General features: G+C 58.4%; 2 protein-coding genes across 2 annotated transcripts; both read right to left on the bottom strand.

Annotated features, from left to right (window-relative positions):
• Window positions 1-152: 152 nt before the first annotated feature.
• Window positions 153-4,862, bottom strand: SLC23A3 (solute carrier family 23 member 3). The gene is made up of 12 exons (XM_082055618.1): window positions 4,529-4,862; window positions 4,155-4,315; window positions 3,570-3,664; window positions 3,166-3,239; window positions 2,671-2,852; window positions 2,396-2,519; window positions 1,911-2,058; window positions 1,576-1,829; window positions 1,293-1,398; window positions 1,050-1,217; window positions 752-847; window positions 153-563 (listed from the first exon to the last, which is right to left on the bottom strand). The coding sequence occupies exons 1-12, from the start codon at window positions 4,634-4,636 to the stop codon at window positions 211-213; spliced, it is 1,869 nt and encodes a 622-aa protein (XP_081911744.1). The 5' UTR covers window positions 4,637-4,862; the 3' UTR covers window positions 153-210.
• An 824-nt stretch (window positions 4,863-5,686) lies between these two features.
• CNPPD1 (cyclin Pas1/PHO80 domain containing 1) lies at window positions 5,687-12,284 on the bottom strand. Its single transcript, XM_082056696.1, has 8 exons — window positions 12,070-12,284; window positions 11,720-11,822; window positions 9,129-9,210; window positions 8,492-8,612; window positions 8,271-8,399; window positions 8,041-8,102; window positions 7,687-7,804; window positions 5,687-7,180 (listed from the first exon to the last, which is right to left on the bottom strand). Exons 1-8 carry the CDS (start codon window positions 12,136-12,138, stop codon window positions 6,566-6,568), a joined length of 1,299 nt encoding a protein of 432 aa, XP_081912822.1. The 5' UTR covers window positions 12,139-12,284; the 3' UTR covers window positions 5,687-6,565.
• Window positions 12,285-12,368: the final 84 nt, after the last annotated feature.

Raw genomic sequence — 12,368 nt, 5'->3', positions numbered from 1 at the left:
CTGGTTGGAAAGGAAAACCTGGGAAAGAGCAAAGTTGGTTGAAGGTTTTTATAGCTTACTCCCAAGCAGGGAAATGAGGTTCATGGTGGGAGTGTGGAAGCACAGATCCTTCCAGTCCATGTGGGCTTCAGAAACAAGGAGCAAGAGTGGCTCCGAGCTGCCTTGGGGGCACAGCCCTAGTCCTCCTTGAGGTATTACTGTGCCGTGGGGTCAGGCCACAGTGTGCCATAAGGTCATCTCCATCTCAGTTGGCCTCCCAGGTGGCTGTGGCTCCCCCGAGCCCGGTTTGGGGAGCAGGTGTGTCCCTTCCCCTGGGGCAACAGTCCCCTCCTCAGGGGCACGGCTGCCCTCCTCCTCTTCTTCCTCCTCCTTCTCTTCCTCACTCCTCGGGCAGAGGAAGCAGCAGGGAAAGGCTTTGCAGGAGGATGGCAGCATCTGCCTCAGCCTGGTGGGGAGCCTATACATCTGGCTGCTTGCACCCCTCTCTCCATGGGAGTGGCCATCACCTCTCCCAGCTTTCCATAGCACCAGCTCAGAGAACAACCCTCGTTCCTCCAGGGTTCCTGCGGGCAGGGTGGTGGGCAGTGAGATGGGAGCACCTTCCTCCACCTGCACCGTCCTGCCCCACACCAGCCTCAGGACCCCCAGCAGAGCTGCCTGGAGGTAAAGCCAGTGGCTCAGGGACAGTCCCATGGCCAGATCCAGCCCTCAGAACATGGGGTCACAAAGAGCACCTGGAGCAGCCCCTCACCTGAGACTGTGTTCTCCATGAAAAATGACAAGAAGCCAGTTAAGAAGACAGGCACCATGAGCAGGGAGAGGAAGAGGAGGTCCAGGGGCACCCAACCTGCAGGGACAGTGCCAGAATCATCCAGGACATCCCAGCCCAACAACGGGGAAGGGACAGGAGCCACCACAGCAGATTCAGGGCCTGGAGAGAGAGCTGCCTGCTGCTGTGAGCTGCCTCAACCTCCCAGGACATCAGAGATGTGTGGTCACCATGCCATGGGGCCTGAGGATTTTCCTTGCCTGGGGAATGTCCCTACTACCTGTGGCCAGGTGAGCCGGAGCTGTGCTGAGCCACCGTGGCACCAGCAGAGCCATGAACATGGTGAAGCCGACGATGAAGATGTTCCTCCCTGAGTCAATGTCCGCGTACTGGAAGTAGGAGATCCCTGTGCCCACGGCCACAGCATAGGTGATGCACAGCACCCCCCCTGCAAGGGACAAGAGTCAGGCAGCGCCAGGCAGGTTGCAGGCACCGCAGTGCAGGGGAAGGGCAGTGCACCCACCATGAACTGCCAGTGGGATGTGGGTGAAGAGCCCTGCCAGCCTTGGGGACATGCCCAGCACTACGCACGCCAGCGCACTTACTTGCACTGAGTGGCGAGAGCCAGCCTGGTAGAAAGGAGGATGGGAAAGTGAGGATGGGGACTGTCATCCCCCATAGTGCCATACAGACCTGCCTTTCCCAGCACTGGCTCAGTGACAGCCTGGGTACTACAGGTCCCCTGCACCCCCTGCTCCATTGCCTCCCCATCCATTGCCAACCTTCCTCCCCCCACCCGAGCGTACCTGCGTGAGGCCAGTTGCGCAGGCGTTGGCGATGCTGGCAGCTGTGCCCCCTGGGGTGCCCAGCAGCCCTGCTAGGAGGCTGCCCAGCCCCTCCATGCAGAGCCCTCGGTTGCAGGCATGGGGGGGCAGCCGAGGGGCTCTCAGCAGCTTCCCACACAGGACATAGCAGCCCACTGAGTTCATGCTGCAACTGATGGCCATGGCAATGCCTGCTGCCAGCGCCCGGGTGGTGAGCAAAGGCCAGCCCCACTCACCTGCAGTGGAAAAGAGAGCGGACAAGTGATGGGGGCTCTGGTTGAGGATGGATGGCTGCACCTAGCCCTGCTGATCCCCACCTGCGTAGGGGATGCGAAGCCAAGGGGCATAGGAGGTGCTGTTGGCCCAGGACAGCTGTGCTGTGGCTGCGTCCAGTGATTCCCATGGGACATGGAGGTGGCTGAGGATGGCACAGACAATGCAGACACCAGCAAATGGGAGCAGTACCTGCAAAGCAGCAAGGGGAATCTCGACAGGGGACCTTCCTCCCCTGACTGCTCTGCCCCAAACAACAGGTCATCGTCCTGTCACCTTTCCCAAGGAGCCATGCCACAACTCCCCTTGCCCCTGCAGGAGCATCCCAGGCTCTGCTGCTCCACCACACTTGAGTACAGGTCCCCTACACTCCCCCCAGCAGCACCCAGGCTCTGGGAGCCACACCAGGACTTCTCACCCCTGCCTCTGCTCCCAGCACCCAGGTCCCCCCTAACCCCACAACTAAGATCCAGGCTCAGAAAGAAGCCTGGGCACAGTGAAGGGAGCAGGAGCAGACAAGCTACCGTACCGAGAACGTGCGTGGGGTGAGGATGGATGGCTCTGTGGGGCCACCCCGAGCCTGAGGCCAGGCACAGAAAGGCAGGCGGCAGGATCCCAGGTGCTGGGAGAAGATGACAGCAAGGAGCATGAGCCTAGGAGAGGGAGCACAGGTCACCACACAGCATCACAAAAATGGGGCTCCATAGGCATGCCATGCACAGCAGGAATGCCTCTCATTCCTCTCCCCATAACTAAGTAAAGCCCTGGGATCTGCACACCAGCATGGCCCCCAGGCTCACGTACAGCAGTGCTACCCCCCAGTTAGTGGAGCAGAAGAACGCGGCCTCCTTGTACGCAGACAGCCCAATAATGGAGAGGCTGGGGGCCAGGACCATGGGCCCGCAGCGCCGCGCTGCCCACCCGCACACACCCAACACTCCCAGCAGCAGCTGAACCAGCCCAGAGACCAGCACGGCTCCAGAGACCTGCAGGAGAAAAGGACAGGAGCCATGGGGCAGGATATGCAGTGAGCAGCCCAACACCTTCCCTCAACCACAACCCAGCCACTGCCTCAGTAGCGTCACTTGTTCCCCTGCTCACCCCAAGCCAGGGAGAAGATATGCACCCACATGCACCACAATGCCCATAGCCTTTGTGCACCCCCTTGTGTCTCCCATACTCATGGCAATCCCTAGGAGGGCCAGAAGAGAGGCTGGGGGGTGTAGGGACCCAGGTAGCAACTGGGGTGTTGGTGGAGCAGGAGGATGGGGAGCCCCAGCCCAGCACAGGAGCACCCACCTCTTGCAGCGAGGCAGCCCGGCTCCCTGCAGCGGTGCAGTGTGGTGCAGGGCAGGTGCTGGCCGCAGCTGTGCCTGGAGGGGAATTTTGGAGGGATGTGGTTCGTGTATACACTGGGCTCCTGGAGCTGGGTCCAAGAGTACACAGTGCAGAGGCTGCTGGCTGGAGAAGGGCCAGTGTGCCAGCATCCCCATAAGCCCCAACCCTGGGGAGGTGAACAGATGCATTGTAAGTGCACTCAGGGGTGAGCAGGGTGCTGCACACCATCACTAAAGGGGCCAGCAGGCAGAATCCCATGCTACCCCTCATCCCTACCCTGTGTGCTGGGCACCTGCTCATCCCTGTTCCCCTGGCACCAGCATGGCCCAGAGTCTGTGGAATGCAGGCTCCATGGCTGTGCTCACCGTTTCTGTCTGCGCTGGCACCGAGGGACAGGTGGGAGCTCAGCACCATGGCAGGGACCAGGTACTCGAAGGATGGAATTTGAACCAGTGGCAGCCTGGGGAAGGGGACAACAAGGGCACATTAGGGAGGAAAGCGGGGACAGGGCTGCTCGAGGAGTGAGGGTTGGGAAGTGGAGGAGGTGGGAAACCCAAGGCGGCAGGAGGGCACCCAGTGTCCCAAATGTGCCCTAGCACACCCAAAGCACCAGCACATTAGGTGTGCACAGGTCAAGGGCTTTGCCAAAGCACATGAGCGAGGGCAGCACAGGCTCTGGATGACCTGGAGGATCTACATGTGATGCTGGAGCAAGGCAGCAAGGAGAAAGCACAAGCAGTTTTGCTAGAGAGACAAGTGAGAGGAAGATGCAGTAACAGCAGGGAGGGAACAGCCATCCAGAGATGCAGGGCAAGGGGTTGTTCTTGTGCCTTCCCACCTCCAGCAAAGCCCACCCTTCCCCAGCCTAGGAGGGAGCAGACACATGCCCTGCCATGGCATCACCCTCCTTCTGGCAACAGCTGCATCTCGCCTTCATCCCCCTTCCTCACCGGCTCCCTAGGGTGGTCTGCAGCACCGTGGAGATGCCACAGGCAAAGAAGCTGCGTGCCAGGAGCTCGCTGGTGGCCTGCACATGGGGCGGCTCCTCAGGCAGGGTGGGCAGCAGGAAGAGGTGGAAGATGCAGAGCAAGGAGGCCTGCACAGCCAGGTGCTGCAGGGGTAAAAGAGGAGCTGGTCATGGACAGCCCCGAGGCAGTGCCCACCAGTGCCCAACCATCCTGCCTGCTCCCCTCCCAGCACACCCTGGCCAGAGCCCCACACACCCTTTGCCTGGCAGGAGGCAGCCTCTGCCCTGCCACCCATGGGGATCCATCCCAGCCCTGTCCCCATTGCTCTCTGGCCACTCACTGTGGTCCCCACTTACCTGAAGTGCCAAGCAACAGCTCAGCAGCCAGGAGCACATGTTCTGCAGAGAACAAGATGCCAGTGCGGGGCTCCTGGCACCAGGCGCTCTGCGGTGGCCCCCATTCATGCTGGTATCTGCCCACACTGTTCTGGTGTGCGGTGCAGAGGGGGTGGGCAGGCTCCCACCCCCGCAAGGGCTCCTCACAGCCCATGCACAGCTGAACTTCCACCTTCTGCAGGAGCTGCCCCAGGGTTAGCCATTAACTTGAGTTGGTGAGTAACCTGCCCTTGTGGCCAGGAATGCATATGTCACCCTGAGCGCCAAGTGAGAGCCACCCATGGCCAGGACACCAGTTCTGTTCCAGTGCCAGCTGCCCAGCTCCAGTCTTTGCGTCTTGTGGTACAGGGAGCAGGGACTAGTTGGCAGCACAAACACCTCTTCCTTCATGTGTTTGGAGCACCCCCACCAACAGCAACCTCCAGCTCCAGCAAGCCCTGCCCATGCTTGTTCCTCCCCAGCACAGCATCCCCTTGCCCTCCTGGCCCAGCCCTTCCTCACCATCAGACCCTGAGGAGCCTGTTAAAAGCTGCAGTTCCCTGCCAAGTCCTGCCATTCCCATCTGTGGGCACTGTACCAACAGCAGGAGGGTCTCTGATGGGGTCTTCCACATCCCCCATGCTCCTAGGAGGAGGCTTGGTGCTCCTAGAAGGAGGGCATCAAATCCCACCCTGGACAAGAGTTGCTCACTTGGTTGGGAAGGCTCCCAAAGGGAGCAGAGGCAGGAGATGCTTGTGTTTTTGTGACAGGGCAGAGTTGGCTGTGCCAGTAACCACAACAATGACCCTGCCAACACTTTGCTGCTCAGGGCTCACTCATTAACTGGACAGACTTTGGACAGCAAAGAACCCTGGAGACCACACATTCCCCAGGACAGGCACAGGGAGGCGGTTCCCTTTCCCAGGCACCAGACATAACATCTTTCCCATCCCCTGTCACCAAAGAGCCTGGTCCCTCTTGAGCCCTACAGGACAGGCCTCACTGCTCCTGGGCTCACTTGCCAGCACTAGGGTCTGTCTTGCCCCCTTGCTCAGAGAGGAGAGCAAGTGCAGCTCCATCAACAGGGCTCCGTGCTGGCTAGGCATGCTGCCAGCACAGAACAGCTCAGCAGGACATGGCAGGTGCACAACAAGAGCTACTTTTATTGGAAGAGATTTGCATCTACAAAAGAGTGAAAAACAGGTGTAAAATCCACAGTAAAAAGAAGGGGCACAATATGCTGGGCTGGTCAGCAAGACAAGGTGCCTTCTCCCCGCCCCGAGAAGCAGTCAGACACTGTTTGCTGGAGTTTGGGATGAGGTCACGGAGCACCCCAGTTTCAAAGCACCCAATGCAAGCAGGATAAGGAAGCTCAGCCTTAACCACACCTCACCATCTCCAAGCCCAGTGGGGTACCACCTTTCCCTGGGACACAGCCACACTGGGCTCCCCTCCTGGTGTGACCCTCATGCCTCCTGAGAAGTGGCCTGGCAGCCCTCAAGGGAAATTGCTGCTATGGCCAACCAGCTCAGGCTGCTCACACCCCGCTCCTTCAACCTTCTCTGCCCTCGCCCAGGCACCCCACCTCCTCCTGGAGCACCCTGTCCCCCAACTGGGGTCACTGCCCCACTGTCCACCCTGCACACACAGTCCCAGCATCCTACATCCCACATACCACCTCTGCCCAGCACCACCAAGGGCCACCCACTCGCTGTAGGAAGAGGTACAACACCCCCCTTGCCCCAGCACCCCAGCCCAAGGGCACCTCATTTCTACCCTCCAGCTAGTAGGTTCCCAACCCAGCACCCCAACAGCAAGTCAACTCTGCCCCAACTTGTCCCAGGAGCCCCCAAATTAAGGGACATCCCTGCCCTGGGTGGAGAGACACAAATGCTGGTTTGAAAGTAATACAGGAGCCTCCAGGCCCACGCAGCCTCAGGGATGGGGACCCCAGAAGTGCAAGGAAGTGAGTTGTGCCAGAACAGAAGGGAAGGGGAAAGAGGCTGCTTCCCCATGCTCCTAGCTGGGGAAAATGAAGCTCTTGATTCTGCTGAGATCCATGGCAGTGTGCAAGGAGCACTGCCTCAGCCCCAGCGGATCCAGCCAGTCCTTACGGCTGGGGGCTGCATCCCACACAGGGCCTGCACCAGCAGAGCAGGCAGGGCAGTGGAGCGCCAGAGGAGCTGGGAGCATGGCAAGTCCGAAATGGCCAGGCTGGCCAGGTGCGGTACGGTTAGATCTCTCACATGCAGGGGGAACTCTCTGGAAGGTGCTTTGCAATGGGCTCCTGTGCAGGGCTAGATCAGGTGCCTTCGGGTAGGATAGAGCCGTCATCATGCTGCCCCACAGGTAGAGCGCAGTCGCCGTGACACCCCCATGACACGGCTCCTCGGTCGTCTCATTCTCCCCCAGGCAGTGGGTGCTGCTGGCCGGGGAGACATCAGGCAGCTCAGGCTGGGGCTGCTCAGGGGCTGGCTGGGCATCCAGCTGGCAACTGCTCTCCTCAGGGAACAGCACAGGCCCGGGGGCTGTGGGGCTGACGCTCCTCATGCACATGGACCGGTGCACCACGGTGACAGAGGCAAAGACAGCAGCGAAGCCAGTCAGGTACACCACGCCCAGGAGACAGGCCAGCTGCAAAAAAGCTGATGGTTAGCCCAGAACCCCTGTAGCTCCCCATGACCCAGAATGGCCACACATCCACCCAGCAGCCATGACGGCAAACGGTACCACGAGCACTGGGGCTGGATGCCAGAAAGCAGGCAGCCACGCTGCTAACAGTGGGTGACACACAACTCATTCAAAGCAGGGCCTAAATACCACAAACCAAAATACACCAAATAAAAATCTAACAGTTCCTGTTTAAATCCCCAGCCAGCACCCAGTTCCCTCCATGCCACCACCACAACCTTACACTACGGCTTGTGGTGCTGTGGTCCAGCACAGGGCACAGACTAACCCAGCACCAGGCTGCAGTGCCTCAGCCAGCACAGCTGCAAAAACAGCTGCTTCTGGTTTGACACCTTTCCTTTTCAACAGGGAATAAACCAAGGAGAAGCTCCCAGTGGAAAAAAGGGTCCTGCCCCAAACCCACGCTGGGCCCCACAGTCTTCCAAGCAGCTGCCACCTCACACCCTTACCTTCATCACTTGCTGGTAGAACTGGCCCAGCACGTGCTGCCACACAGTCTGCTCCATGAGGACACACAGATCCGTGTAGGTGAACCAGCCACGCCACATGCCCTGCTTTTCTGCCACACTGCAGGAAAAAAAGGGAACGGTGGATGTGGCATGGATGTTCTCCATTGAAGAAGCTTCAGTCCAGGCAGGCTTGGAGAAGACCCTGCTCAAGGTCTATGGAAGGGAGCTGCAGAGCCTGGCAATGGCTCACAGGTACTCAACCTCTTATTTCACTGCAGCAGAACCAGCCCCGAGCAGGTGCAGAGCCAGAGCTGCAGGATGAATGAAAGGGTCACCCCCACCCCACACACCTACCGTCCTTCTAGCCAGCTCAGCACTTCAAACAGCTCCCGGGGGTCTGTGTAGAGACTCCAGTCCTGAGGGAAAAGCAGTGAAAGGTCAGCGCAGGCCACCCATCACCCAGACACATTCTTCTCTATTCCTTCATGGGAGTACATGGGAGAAAAACAGAAACCCAGAGTCCCCTTAACACCACATTTCCCCTGCTCCAGGAAATAGCTGGCCACCGTGATGGCCTCACTTACAATGGCGCTTAGGAAGTTCATCTCCAGCGTGTTCATGGTCTGGACATCCACCTTCCCTGCTGCTCCCCACTCATCATTGAACACCTCCTCTTCCTCACCCTCATCATACAGGTACTTACTAGCAACCATCTAAAAGCAGCACAAAGGACAGGATCTCAGTGCCCCCTGCACTCCTCCAGGCCTCCCTCCAACCCAGTGACCTCCAAGCCCACACCGCTCACCATGGAGATCAGGAAGAGGTCTGAAGAGGAGATCTGCTGGAGATATTCAGGGTTCCGGTGACGAAGTCTCTCAATGTAAACTAGTGCCAGCATCATGGAGCAGGGTGAGATGCAGGCTTCCCTGGGGGACAAGGCATGAGCCAACCCAAAGGTCATTTGTGTGCTACAAACATTCCAGTCACCACACCACAACTTGGCTGCTCCCTCCCTATGTAGGCAGTGGGGAGTTTAGTAACTAGTTAACTAGATACGTCCCAGCCTTGCCAGCTCTGCGCCAGCTGTTTTGAGAAGCCGCAAGAGAGAGCGCAGAGGATGCAGGATGGAGAGCAGAAAGCCCTGGCTCATGTTCCCAGGCACAGCCAGCTCCAAACCAAGCAGCCCTGTTCCACATCATGCTGCCCCAGTGAACTGCAGATCCAGGCAGTACAGACTCCCAGTAACAAGAGGACCTGGGCACCCCAGAGAGCACAGGCAGCCACTACACCTGCAGGCCTTAGACCTGCCCCCAGCTCCTCTTTGACACTAATCAAGTCTAAGCAAAGCCAGTGCAGGCCCAGGGGACAGCAGCAAGTCATAGGTGAGAGCAGAGGTCCCAGTTCTGACATGGGACACAAAGGGGACAGGTTTTGCTTCTTACCGAGATACATGAGACACGTATTTCTTCTGGAGTCTGCGAATAGGGCTGGGAGCCACTTTCTGCAGCAACTCCACAGCAATATCTAGGAGAGAAAAGCAGCAAAAGGGCTTAGCCCCATATGGCACAGTCCAGCCCCACCCTTCCCCTTTTCCCCACAGGCCCACTGAGTCTTGATATTTACTCAGCCTCTCACGATTAAATTAAACTATGAACATAGAACAGGTCTTATCAGAAGTCAGGGATGAGAGAGGAACAAAGAAATAGGCAGGAGAGCCAAACCAAAGCAGGAAGAGGATGTGAGTGTCCAAGGCCCAGTGGCAGTGTCAGATCCAGATTAGCACACCTGCGTCACGGGGAGTTACCTGCAGTCAACTGCACAAAAAGGCTAACACCCTCCCCCCACCCCGCAGGACCTCAGGCAGTCCTTCTGGAGGCTTTCTAGGACCTGATATCAATACCAGGTCTGCCCAGTTCTTTGCTCCCCTCCAACCAGCATCCTCCTCTGCCTACAGAGCTGGTCTGCACTGACGCGGTTTCCCCCCCATCACAGCCCCAGTGCCCCCAAGATGATGATGCACGATGTATTGACATGAGGAGGAGCCCGAAAGCACTAAAAGGGCAGGGAAGCAGCAACATGGTAAAACAGCAGCTCCTCACCTCCGCCCACTTCCCCCCACCTGTACATGCGCCTCAGCATTCAGGCACTGAAAAGGTCAGAGACTCACAGGTGCTGGCAAATGCTTCAACCACTCCATGTCACTTCTCAGTGTGATAGGACCAGCTGGGAGCATCCCAAACAGCACCACAGTCCGGTGCTTGCCGAGAAGCATCTGACAGGCAACTCCAGCTCCATTTTGCTGCTGAGCCCTTGGCTGACAGAGTCAAAAGCAGAGTTCGTCCCAGCAGCCTCACATTTTCAGCTCCCAGGTGAAGCATCGCCACACAACCTCTTCTCTCCATGTCCCTCCTTTCCATGTCTCTCCAGCAACAAAGAGAACAGCTGCTGTCCCACAGGAATTACTTGCCTGACAGCAACCACTAAGCTCAGAAACACACTGCTCTATGGTACTTCCCCAGGTCCTTCCTGCTGGGATCCACAGCCAGGCAGACACAGCTCCAGCCACCCCTTGGCAGCTTCCAGCCTCTCGCACTGCTGCTGTGCTCTCTGCTTGGCCACCCTGCCAGCCACCAGCAATGCCCCCCCAGGCTCTGTCTCGACATGAAACTTATTTCTTCAGCCTACAAATCCAACCCATCAGAGCGTATCCTGCCCCAGAGGACATGGAGAACAGCTGATCACTGTCCCCATCTCACAGGCAGGGCACACCAAGGTTATGGTCCTTCCTTTCCAGAAGGAACAAATACACTTTTTAACCTCTCTCCTCAGCCAGCCCCATACTGACTCCTGCAAATGCCCCCCAGTGCCAGAGACCTTTTCCAGCTCTTCCTGCTACCCTGGACTCTCCTCACAACTGCCTCTATCTCATCTGAAGAGCAGTGCCATAAACTCATCATGTAGCAACAGCCCAGCTGTACCAAGACAGATGCCATAGCCCTAAGTCTCATTTTTTGACAGCAGCTGGCAAAAGACAGTTGTAAGAGCAGATAAGCCTGCAGAGGTATTCTCTGTGCACCACTCCTAGCACCAGCTGCTAGAGCAGAGGCATTTCCCGGGTGCAAGGCTGTCTTTATAGTTAATAGCCCTCAACAGAGTATTCTTCCATGAATGTGCCCTTTGAACTTTTAACACTGGCAGCGTCCTGTGGAACAGCCCCATCTCACAGCCGGGTGTGTCACCAGCCCCAGCGATGAGCCACCCTCACACCACCCGTGTCAGAACTCGTGACTCCAAGCAGCGCCCAGGCAGCTGGCGGCCCTGCCCCATCACACCATGCCCCACGTCCCCCTCCTCGCCAAAGTACGTCACATTGAGCCTCTTGGTGACTTCAGACCATTTCCCAAAAACTATCTCAAGGGGTTTGAATGCAAGCACGCTTTCCCACTTGCTCAATGCCCCCTGCAAGCTGTGAGAGCATGGGATCCTGCTGCCAAGGCCACCCAGCAAATCACTGCTTGCCCTTGACCACTCCTCTCTGCCATCACCTGCACTAACTCCTCGTCCTTCTCAACCCAGCTGCGTCCTTTAGCTCCCCCAAGCAGTACTGAATCAACAGGAAAGAAAGGGATGTGATCTAGACAAACAAACAGCAGCAACTTATCCCCTTGGTGCTTGCAGCGAGAAGTCAAACAAACTTCCAAGTACTTTGCAGTGCACAAGTTGTGCAAGACACCTCTCATCAGGGACAGGAACACAGCCTTCACCGCCAAAGAATTCACAAACAACCTAAAGGCCTCTGCACAACCAACAAGGTGACAAAAATGCAGCAGTGGGCCAGAGAGGCCAATAAAACAGAGAGCAAGAGCCATAAGGCTTTGGCACCCTGCCTGCTGTGCTGCACAGAGCGGGGAAGGCTGGGTAGGGGTGGGATTTGGCACTGGGGAGGGAGCAGATGACTTGTTGCTCTCAGCCCCTGGGCTACTTCCAACCCCCTTGACTCAGCATTCCCATCTGGGGACACTCAGCAACCCACCTGCCACGGGGCTGGAGAGATTATCCAGGCTGCAGTCTTTGTCCCAGCCATAATAGAGCCGCTTCCGCACCCTCTCGCTCAGCTGCTGGTGCCTGGGCAGGAACTGAGGGCAGACAGAGGGAAGGTGAGAAAAGCCTCAGGCACTCCCCACACTGGGCTGTTCACCTCAATCCAGCCTCAGGGTGCGAAGGGCCTGGGAAGGCCCTCAGGAGCTCAGCCAGGGGCACGGCCATACGGGCCCGTCAGAGCACCAAGCAGCAAAGCCCCAGGGGCCTGCGGAGGCAAAGGGCTGAGCAAAGGCTGGGCCGAGGACACCGGGCACCAGTAGGGGTGCCCCGGGGGACACTCACCGTGAAGTCCTGGAAGCCGCTGAGGGAGAAGGTGCCCTCCTCATCCAGCAGCAGCCCGTCCAGCTCCATCCCGCCCGCCCGTCCCCTCCGGGGGTGCCGGCCCAGCTCAGAGACCAGGTCCCCTCCGGTAGCCGACGGGTACCGGGCCCGTTTTTCCGGAGCGCCGCGCCGAGGCCGCGTCCGGTCACTGGAGCAGAAGCCTGGAAACCACTGCCAGGCCGAGCCCCGCTGCCCGCCTTCCTCTTCCTGTTCCGGTGCAGGGGGCGTGGCCACAGGCGCGCCTGCGCAGCGCGCTCCGC

The sequence above is a fragment of the Streptopelia decaocto genome (genome assembly GCF_964273445.1).
Source record: "Streptopelia decaocto genome assembly, chromosome: 6".
NCBI lineage: Eukaryota > Metazoa > Chordata > Aves > Columbiformes > Columbidae > Streptopelia > Streptopelia decaocto.
Note: the sequence above shows the minus strand (reverse complement) of the source record. Positions and strands in the feature narration are given on the sequence as shown.